This window comes from Papio anubis, chromosome 4 (assembly GCF_008728515.1).
Source record: "Papio anubis isolate 15944 chromosome 4, Panubis1.0, whole genome shotgun sequence".
NCBI lineage: Eukaryota > Metazoa > Chordata > Mammalia > Primates > Cercopithecidae > Papio > Papio anubis.
In genome coordinates, this window is record NC_044979.1 from 124,440,834 (window position 1) to 124,452,032 (window position 11,199).

The 11,199-nt window shown below is 36.8% G+C and overlaps 1 protein-coding gene across 3 annotated transcripts in view; it reads left to right on the forward strand.

Moving 5' to 3' along the window:
• VSTM2A (V-set and transmembrane domain containing 2A) overlaps window positions 1–5,336 on the forward strand; it is a 28,427-nt gene extending 23,091 nt beyond the window's left edge. Inside the window, exon 5 of one of the 3 annotated variants that reach the window (XM_003895968.5) lies at window positions 3,276–5,336. In XM_003895968.5, the coding sequence (XP_003896017.1) occupies window positions 3,276–3,352 (77 nt within the window). In that variant the 3' untranslated portion in view covers window positions 3,353–5,336. The other 2 variants (XM_009202932.4, XM_009202933.4) reach the window with 2 other exon arrangements.
• Window positions 5,337–11,199: the final 5,863 nt, after the last annotated feature.

The following is an 11,199-nucleotide window of genomic DNA, read 5'->3' on the forward strand; positions in this document are numbered from 1 at the left end:
TACTATGCTTTGATTGTTTTTAATTTTCCTTTCTTTTTGTAATGAAATATATGGAATTTCTGTTATTCTCTGAAATCATAACCATAGTGAAGTTAATACCTGGAAGGCTTTTTCCATGTTTCTCCTCGGCCGGGCTTTCATTTGTCACACTCTCTTGAGAAAGGCTTGCCTGCTGCATCTCAGAAGAGGTGAGGCCCACACCACTCTTGCATGAGGAAGAGAAAAGGATGAGAAATGGAAGCCAAGCTTCTGCCCTGCTGAGACTTCTAAGACTTCTCAGACTCTTCCATTTACAAAATGAAGAAAATACCTCCTCCGCCTTACAAAAACGGGGGATTACACTTGCGAGAGCACTATGAAAATCTTTAAGTGTAGAAACAAAGCAAATGAAAGGCATCATGATTAAACAGATGTCGAAGGACATTGTGAAACGGCAGTCTGTGTCCAAGAGAAACCTCTAGGTCCTATTAGGCCTATCTTCATCTAAGCCTACTGCCTGTAAATTTTCTTCACATAATTTAGATAATAGCATCTTCCTTTCTTCTTCACAGAGCATTTTATGTTGGGGGTAAAGTTTGAAAACTCTCGAGGCCTTGCTTTACACATTGAAAGTAATTTTTAAAATTGCAAAAAAATTTACTCCTTGCTTTTAATGAGCTAATAGCATAATCAGTGAGGTAAGACAAATATGATTAATTACACACAATGTAGGCCTGGTAAAGAACCTAGCAAAAGAAAATACTGCTGAAGTTCAGAGGAGGGAGAGATTACAACTAGCTACTAGGAACAGATAAATGGACAGGCAATTATCTGAGGGCAATAGCTGCTTAAACGTGTGACTGTATTAAGGGGATGACAGATTATCCTGCTTGGCCTCAGCAGAGAACAAAAGAAATCAAATAAAACAAAACAGGCAATCCTATCACAACACAATACCTGGCATACTAATATGACGAGAATAAGACAATTCTACACAGTTATTATGCTCACTTTAGGAAACATGGGGAAATAGTATCTCATTTAAGATCTCAAAAGTGAGTGGCAGCAGAGGAAATCAGAACTCAGGGGTCCTGACGGCAACCCTGGCTCTGAGTATTTCACAAAAGTAAAGCATTTCTATCTGTAAAATGAGCACAGAGTGGCCGAAGTTTACTTGTTACATAAAAGTTAATATTTCCATACAATAAACCATAATATGTTTGATAAGAAGTAATGGCATTATGTAATTAGTATAAATCTGAATGAAAATGACTATGATGATTATTTGTTAAAATTACACAGGACAAATTGTAGCATTTTAGATTCTCAGATGTCACTTCTAAAAGTCTTTGGGCCTACAAAGATAAAGAAGTACATATCTTTTCATTCAAGACATAAAAAACAGAAAGGAGAGAAACACAGTCAGTAATTTGATGACAATACACATTTGCTTTAGAATTCACTATATAGGAAAAAATCTTTGTAATTTTCCTGGTGAAAATGAATTGTATTTAATTAAAAATATGCTAGTAAATGCATGCACCTAGAGTGGTTGAATGATTACAATCTGAAAACAAAAGTACCATGCTTCAATAGTTTATTACATATCTGATGGAAGTTCAGAATTTTAGTAGACTCAAAATATTCTTTACACTGCATCATTGGGTTTCCTTTTAGTTATAATACTCATGTAAATTATGCTTTAACTTGCACATGCTGGATATAGTATGATAGGAAATGGTGGGTCAAAATGAAGCAGCTGTTTCCATAATATCTCACTGGGCTAATGGGATCAGGCATGTCCTATGAAGGGTTGATTAATTAAGAAAAGGGACGACATAAGTTATGGTGCAGTTTCAACAAATTTGAGCCAATCTGCAATGCCCATGTTGAAAAGAAAACCATTATTTCACAAAATACATTTTAAATAGTGAATTATTTTACCAAGTTGTATTTGCTTTCAGCATTTTAAAACTTGTATTCAATACCAGACATACTTTGTGTGAAATCAAGGACCATTGCCTATTTTGGGAAGCATTTAATAATTTATTTTTCTTTCTTTTTTTTCATTAAATGAATCCCTGTCAAAGAGTTTCTCTTCAAAAGATAATGAGAATACGTGTTTAATTTTGGAAAGCTCTGATGTTATTGGTTCTACATAGATTGTGTACATTTTCCTTGCAAAATCTCTTACTTAGAACTGCATGTGAACTGAGCTATCACTGCTGCATTTTTTGAAATTTGTCACCCAACTTGAATAGAGGACCATTCTGCAGAGCCCCACTACTAACCTCTGGGTCTTCCTCCAGTCACTGGGTTTCTGTGAGGAGATACTGTATACTGGTAAATATATAGCCCTCCTACCAGTAAGGCAACTCAATGACAACACTAAAGTAACCTAGCAGAAATACAGTAATGTGAGTTTACTAAATGGCTACTTTGGAAGCCCCAAATATTTATTCTACATACAGTGACTTTTAGAGAAAAAGGGGTTCTGCCACAATTTTTATCATTGTCAATGTGGACCCAAACATGATTTAGATGAAGTATTCAAAAGATTGCATTTCCCCACGCTTACCCCCTTCAAACACATTTAATCTTTGTCCAGTTAAAGATGAAAGAAGGTAATGCTTTGATCCTCATCACATTTTTGTTCTTTACTAATAAAGGTATTCAATATGTAGCTAGAAGCTTATTGAATAAAATATATGAAAAAAAATGCAAAACTACAATTTCTTCCCTGAGATAGTCTTGGAGCTCTTTCAGGAGTTTCCAATTCTTGATAGCACTAACTTTCTCCAAGATTTTGAAGATTTAAAAAAAAAAAAAATCTCACTCTAAAAGTAAATGCCCAAATGCACCCACCCTAGAACAAGTTCCCCCCTCGTTGAGGAACCTGCTGTTCTCAGGTTGTGTCATATGCCCTGTGGATTTATGCTTATGCAGTAGGAAAAAAAAGGGATGTGTTTTTAGGTACCAGTATAGGAAGAACCAGATGACTTTAGGAAATGATCCTCAAGGAATTACTTGAGGGAAAAGTATCTGGATTTGCCCCTCTCAGTGTTCCCAGCCATGGGATGGCATTGTTTGAAAACAGACAAAACAAACAACACCAACTTCCTGGGACTGAAATCCTTTGTATGTGTTGTTGTTTGCAGTGCATGCCAAGACATTCATGAGCACCAGAGCCAAGCTGGCGAGCTAATTAAATATATATATGTATGTGTTTAAAACAGCCTAATAAGGAGCGTTGGAAATCTTCAAGATGAGCGAATATCTTATAACTTCTTCCGCAGGTGCGAGGATAGCTACAAGCCATGGACTTTCTGTCCTGCTTCTTGTTTGTGGCTTTGTGAAGGGTGCTTTGCTTTAATCTAAAGTGCTGACTTTTTTCCAATATCACTTTCTCTTCTTAAAGCAAAGAGCAAATCGCCTGTAAAATCTACGGAGCGGACAGCAAAGTTGACCCTAAACTCCAAGCACCACCCTGCACCCACTGTACTCTAATTCACTACACAAGGAGCGCCTGCTTCCGGAAGCATAAATGAAGAGGCTATCACATGCTTTGTTGATCATATTTTCTTTGGCAAAACACTGATCTTTTATTTTAAGAGAATTAGTGTGAAGCGATAGAACGTTTTCTAATAGCAAGATCTATTTTTTTCCCTTTTCTTTCGGCGACTAAAATCATCTCACTGACTGCTCGAGGGTTGGCCTGAATGTCATCAGGATAGGGAATATTTACTATGGATACCACTGATTTCCTACTAAAGGACCCAGTATCTTCAGGAAGCAAACAGAGATCAAAACGCTACAGAACAGAAGCTATCATCAAACAAAACCCCCTTTTTAGGGCAAGAACAAAACTCTCAACACTGCAAGTCAACAAGGAGGACATTACTTTAAATAAGGAATAACACAAGAAAGAATTTTTTTTTTATTTTCCCCTTTTTTCTTGGATTTTTCTTCTTTTTCTTGATTACAGTTCTTATTCAATGGTGGCAAGTGCTGGTTATGGCCAATCTCCGTCAATCCTAGGAGGTTTACAGAACTACATTTTGAGTGTTCTATATTTCAATGTATTTTAATTCATTTTGCAATTCCTGTATATGCAAACCTGACAAATTCTGTAAATTGCTTATAGTATATGTGCTATAACTTCAAAGTAGATGTACTGCGACCCTCATGCAAGCTAATTTTTATCATTATATATATAAATATATACTTAAGAATATCTACGTGTTGGGCCACTGACCAACTTTTTTTGACCAAGTGTTTGTTTTTCGTTGATAATTCATATACTGCGTGAATTTTGTAATCCATTGTTTCACTTCCACAGGTTTGACAGCTGCAGATGGTCTCTGTTGTCCTCTGCTTCATTCTGGAAAGTGCATATTCAAAATTGTATCAGTCTCTGATTGATTAATTAATTTTGTTACATCTGTGCTAAGTTGGAATTTGCTATGTTCCTTTATACATGGGATAAAGGTTTATTGAGGTTTGAGAGTCTCTTGACTCGGAAGAATGTACACTCTCTGGTTTTGACAGCTATTTCTGTATTATTATCATTATACTCTTGTCAAATAGAAATGTTGCTTCTAGAAAATTTGCCTTGGAGGTGAATGTGGGGAAGGTGAAGCACTCACCATAATTCCCAAAATTCATGTTAGAACATTTCTTGCTATGGCTAAAAATGCTGCTTTCTTTGACCTTTATGAATTTCCGTACCTTTGTCGTTCTGTTATTTGCTGCTAATTATATTTTAATGTCTCCTAATTAAAAATTAAAATTTGGTTGTTGGCTAAATACAATATGCAAAAGATGATGGCAGGTCCCCGACTAAAGAAGATTAATGTGTTCAGTTTTCACTGGTTAAGTGAGTTATAATTTTAAATATTCCATTCTTATTTTTGGCTTTATGATAATTCGGACTATTTTATTTTGAACCTGTTTTCTACTCTGGCAAGAAAGATAGGCAGAAATATTAAAGTGTTCCATATACATTATGGAATAGATAGAGCTTGAGAGATAAATGACCTAAGTTTTCCTTCCAGAGAGATTCTTCCATTTTCTCTCATTACAAAACCAGAAGATCAGATATGTGGGGCCATCAGCTCCCAGCCTAAGGTCCTATAACCCGAAGCTTGAAGGCAATCAGTACCTCTGCTTTTCCAAGGTAAATGCATTCGTTTTCTTTGATTCAGTTATAAGCAAGTATATATTTTCATAATATTCTTGACATTACCTGAGAAATAATATTTCATGCTAAATCTTTTACTGTCATTTTTCTCATTCATTTGGTTTATCATTTCAGTTTAATGAGAAAAATTAATAAAGGTTTTGACTGCGCTATTTTATTAATCTAGAAATGTATTTTCTTTCAAAGTTTAATACTTAAAAATGCATAAAATAATGGTAAGATAAAAACCATCTATTAAGTTTAGCTGGGCCTTAAAGATTGCACACATTAAAGCATAAGTATACTGTTTCAAATTCAGTCAAATTGGAAAAAATCTACATGTAATGTACTTTTACTCAAAATTTAGGTCATGAGATTGGTCATTTCTAAAGCAACAAAGACTTGTACCTGTATCAGCAATGTTTGCCATGCTCATAATCAAATACATATGCTAGTTTGGAATGAGCCACTGGCTCTTTGTATTGGTGTCCAAAAGAATGAAGATTTATCTGTCACTGTGCCACCAAGAGTCCAACTCACTGGCCACTTTGAGAAAGAACATGGTGCACTCTTTGCTTCAAACTCAAGAAGTTAATATGGAACCTTAAAAACTGGAACAGAAACTAAAACAAATTAAGGAGATCTTTCAGAGATTTTTAACCTTATAGTTTGTCTCTGCAAGTATAACTTTGTAAATAACCATAACTATGAACATGAATAAAGATTTAAAAATAAGTTAGCAGACATTCTCAACCTTGTTTCCAAGATTATGTAATGTTTATCATAAGAGAGAATCCTAAAATCCTAAAATTGCTTACTTGAATTTAAGTTGAATGCTTTTGTTCTTTCTTAAAGACTTATAAATTGCTTGCAATAAAATAATGCAAATGAAAACAGATGAGGATAAAATAATAAAATAAGATAAAAATTATTTAAAGCAAAAGCCGCTAGACGGGGTTAGTAAATAAGCTTAGTGGAGTTCGTGAACCCACTGAAATTCCATGTATATTTTTGCATATTTGTTTTATGGAGATGGTCCTTCATATGGCCAATCAATTCATTGATTCTGAGTGATTTGATTATGATTTGCTGGCCTAAAAGAAGAATGTTTAGATGATTTTGAGCATCTAAGAAAACCTGATAATTATCATTTTGAACTGGTTTGCCTTAAAGTTCTTGAATATAATTTAGGAAGATATGCTAAGGCACACATATGTGTGGGTGTGTGCAGGGGGGACAAAAAAACACATTTTTAAGTTCAGAAAAAAAATTATTGCAATTTGTTAACAGCATAGACTAATGATACAGGATGGTGTTGGCTGAATTTTCAGGAATAGTAATGTAATTTTGCAATGGATACGTAGATGCCATTCAAATAAATGGTTCTGTTATTTATCCTATATTTTTTTAAAGTGAAAATAGTAAACATAACTTAGTTTGTATAAGAAAAAATTATTCCAGGAGGTCAATGCAACCTGTCTGAGATAACACATAAAACTCTGATGATTATATTTTGGAGTTAAGATTATGAAGCTAAAAAAATATGTGTGCACATAATTTCAAACATTAGGCCCAAGTAATTTTATTTTCAGAACTGCTCACTAATTATGGGAGCACTCAGTGTTTCAGGAAGTGTGAAGACTTCAGGGTTTCAGCAATGAAATTGATAAGGCTCTTCCCTAGATCTAGGGAGAGATAGTAAACATTCAAAAGCAAGAACATGTAAGATACTGATACATTCTAAGAAGAAAACCCAATAGGATGATATACAGGGGTGTGACCCTGTATCTCAGGGAGGTCAGAGGAGGCTGCTCCGAGGAGGTGATATTTATGCAAATCTGAATGATAGGAAGCCGGGCAAGATATCTGGGAGCAAGCCTTACAGGGAAAGGGAAGGACTTGTGGAAAACCCCAGAGGCGAAGTCCATCTAGGCTTGCTCAAGGACGAGAAAGAGGACAAGAGCATTAAGTGTGGGAAGAGTGGCGAGAGGCAAGATCATCAGGCAAGGGCGCCTTAGACGAGACCACGCCAAGGGGAGAGCACAGGACAGAGCAGGAGTGTGTGGAAATTCCAACATGAATGACTTGCAAAATCAGGACACAGGCTCTCTCCCCAGCCTGACCTCTTCTGGTGCTTAACTAACTTGTTAGCAAAACTGCTTGGGGCACAGCACTGAGTCTTCCAGCCAGGCTGCCCCTTTGTATTGACATGGCAGGGATACAGGAGGCAGTAGAGACTAACTTTCTAGAGTTACAATGTCTCTCGAATTACTAGAGACATTCTATGCTGATTTACAATTGATCTGGCAAAGAAAGATAGGCAGAACTATTAAAGTGTTCAATTTCCTTCCAGAGAGATTCTTCCATGTTCTCTCATTACAAAACCAGAAGATCAGTTATGTGGGGCCATCAGCTCCCAGCCAAAGGTCCTATAACCCGAAGCTTGAAGGCAATCAGTACCTCTGCTTTACAGTTGATCACTTTGAGGAGCCAAAGCAAAGAGCGAAAGATTGGGACCACTTTGAGTGGACGTGGCACTGAACTCGTTGTAATAACTACAAATGCAATTCAAAATAAAAGCATGAGTATATAAATTGAAAGGGTAGGTGGACAGAAAGAAGAGACTGACTCCTAGACAGGTGCTGAGAAAGCAGTGTAATTAAAAAGGTAAAGAAAGGAAAGAAGCTACAACATGTACACCACACACACACGTGTGCGCGTGCGCACACACACACACACGTTATCAGATATTCAAAAAAACTAGATCTTAGACCCCACAATACAAACCCTAGAGGACAATGGATTACAGTCTTGTCAGGGAGAAATATTGTGATAAAATCATTGCATACTTAGCTATGTTTTCATTGTTAAAGAAATAAACAGACCATTTTGAGGTAGTTAAAGCTCAGAGGAGAATAGCATGTATTTACTCGTCTTGAAATCTATGTCGGCTTTATGCTCCAGCTAAGATAGGAATCAAAGGTGAGGTTGAAAATAAATAGGCATAATATAAACTGTCCACCAGATTGTGTTAAATCTAAAGAATGGGTCAGTATTTTATTGTATCTCACTGTATGTGAAAAGAAACAAAAGTTTCACAAAATAATACCCTTATTTTGTATATGCAGTGCATTATAATATTTTCTATTTTGTCTTGTCTCTTTTTTTGTTCATGCTTGACACAAAACATTAAATTGGTTTTGCAACCTACAATTTGAAATAAAAATCACAGATGTATTTATTCCAAAATAGAATACCAATAGCAAACATAATTAAGTGAGAATATATCATAGAAAATGATAACTTTAGTTTTACACTCTTATTATGTTATTAAAAGCCAGGAAGTCAGAAATGATTCAAAGAAGAAAAAATGCATTATTTGCCCCCTGCTATAAGTGGTTGTGACTCTTGTTGGCATTGGGAGGCGATGGGGCTGCTTTCCATGTCTGTGGTCTTTCCTGTTGTTTCGGGTTTCTTTCTTTCTTTTCTGGCTTATCATCCTCTGAACTCCTTCCTATTTTGAGTTATCCCCAACCCCTAGTGACAACTCATGGGGTCTTCCAGAAGACACTTCCTTCTTCAAAGCTTGAAGAATGAACTGGAGAATAGCATGCCAGCCCGTGAGTCCACCTGTGCTATCCCCAGTACCCAGAGAGTGAGCAGACTTTGATGAAGTTCTGGGTAATCACTAGTCTGACCAACTTTGAATGGTACGTGGCCCAAGGGGCTACTAGGGAGGAAAGAGAAGGACAACCTTCTTGAAGACACGCTTGATTTGTATAACCTCATAAGAATGGTTCTTCAGTTCTTGAAAGCAGAGTTATGGGCCACCACAATAAAGTCACACCCCCTGATCCAAACCCACCAGCAGAGTTTATAAGCCTAGAGCACCATCACTGAAGAGCGCATTGGCCCCAACGATAATATGTCCTGTGTGTACTGGGAGTATTACTCTCAGCCTCCCACAGAGAGAGGCCTTTTGGAGACTATTAGAGAAAAAAAAATACTCACACCTCGCCGTGTGACCAGACAGTGGCTCAGAACTAATACTATATCTTGGGGTCACTAGGGTGCCTTAGTCAAAGATTTAGGGGGCAAGTACTTAGACCCCCTTAAGCCCTAGGAGACCACTATGCCCACATGTAATATTTCTGCAGCTTCTAAACATACAGTTGAAAGGTATATCTTAAAGATGGAAGAAAATCTGCATTGGTTCTCTGTCCTGTAAAGGCTGTAATTTTATGAAAGGGCCGGGAATTTCTCCTCTTTACCAAAATAGTCAGTAAAAAGCAGTGTCTTGTCCATGGAGGAAACATGGATCTCCCTCTTTCTTTGGTAGTACCCGGGGCAGCGGAGTCCTCACTCTGGACCATCACAGACTTGCTTCCATGCTGAGCACAGTGGTTGCTGCTGGTCCTCATGTAGGCTACTTACTGGGGCAAATTAGCAGAGTTCCTGGCTCCTGTCCTGTAGTCTATAATTTGGTAATTTTCTACCTTACTGCAGTTAGAATTTTAGAAAAAGGTGTCTGACTTGTTTTTTGTTGTTTTCTATTTGTTTACCTGGAAGGGATGGAAGTACTTTTACATTATAATTTTGCCTCCAAGTTGCATTGATTTTCCAGATCTGAGCCATAATTTAGTCAGCCTGACCATCCCCTATGATGTCCTATTGATGAGATCTGGAGATCAGGAAGAAGCAGCACCTTAGAGGCCTTTATGTATTTATATACACACTCAACAGGATGGAAAAACTTTATAAAATATGCGAAGCCGTGGATGGCTCCAAACATATCTTTAAACATTCAAGGAAGTAATAATTCCAGTCTTTCACCAACTATTGCAGTCAATAGAAAGACAAGGAATGCTCTCCAATACATTTTATAAGGCAAGCATTATCTTGCTAGAGGGTCTGACCATGACTGTGAGAGAAAAGGCCATTACAGGTTAATCTAACTCATGGATGTAGGAGCAAAAATCATCCATAGAATAATGGCAGAACAAACCCAACAATATACAATATATCACTTGAAATAAACATGGTTTATTCCAGGAATGCAAAGTTGGAAAAACCAACAGTAAAATGCTCAACAGTCTTAGATTGGATTTCCCCCAGAAGCAGACACAAGATAAGAATATGAATCGAATCAATTTATTTAGTAGTTTCAGGAACCACCAGCAGAGGAGGACGAAATAGGATTTAAAAAATTTAGGCAGAATGTGTTATCAAACTCGCTACCACTGCATGCAACTGGAGTTTACTCCCACAGAGGTTTCAGACAGCATGAAACACACACCTCAGGGTTATCCCCAGCCGAAGGAGAATCTGGAAAATATATAAATACCAGCTCCTGTCAGTCAGCGGTTGAGGGTGCTGGCCCTGGGAGGGAAAAAAAGAAAGTTGGAGGTTGATACCCAGGCACTTCAAGCCTGCCTTATGAGGACAGAGAACAGTTTTCTGCAGCTTCCAGGACAGTCTTCAGGAGGAGAATTTCAGATGGTGGCAGCTGGAGACTCGCTTACATATTGACGTGCTCAATTCACAGAATAAAAGAAAAAAGCATACATAGATCTCATTAGATGAGGGAAAGGCATTTGATGAAATTCATTATCCATTCATGATTAGAAAACTATAGGAACAGAAAAGCATTCATCTTTACCCTGGTAAAGGGTATTTTTTTAAAATGTTAGCAAACATTGTTCTTAATTATGACACATGGAATATTGTTCCTTTTATAATCGGAAATGAGGAACAAAACAATGATGCCCATTACCCCACATCTATCTCCCATGTGAAACTGTTCTTAGAATTATTTTACTAATCCACAATTGGGAAGAACATAAATAACAATCATTAACAGTAGAATATATAAGCAAGTAGTATATTCACCAAAAGGAAGACTGGGCAGTAAAGAAAATAAATAAATTAGGGCTATTTACAGCATTATGAATGAATAATTGGTGGACTCTTTGAAAAAAATCTAGCAAAGTAAAATCTAAATGAGAAAAGAGTAAATAACAGCACAGCACCTAAATTTTAAA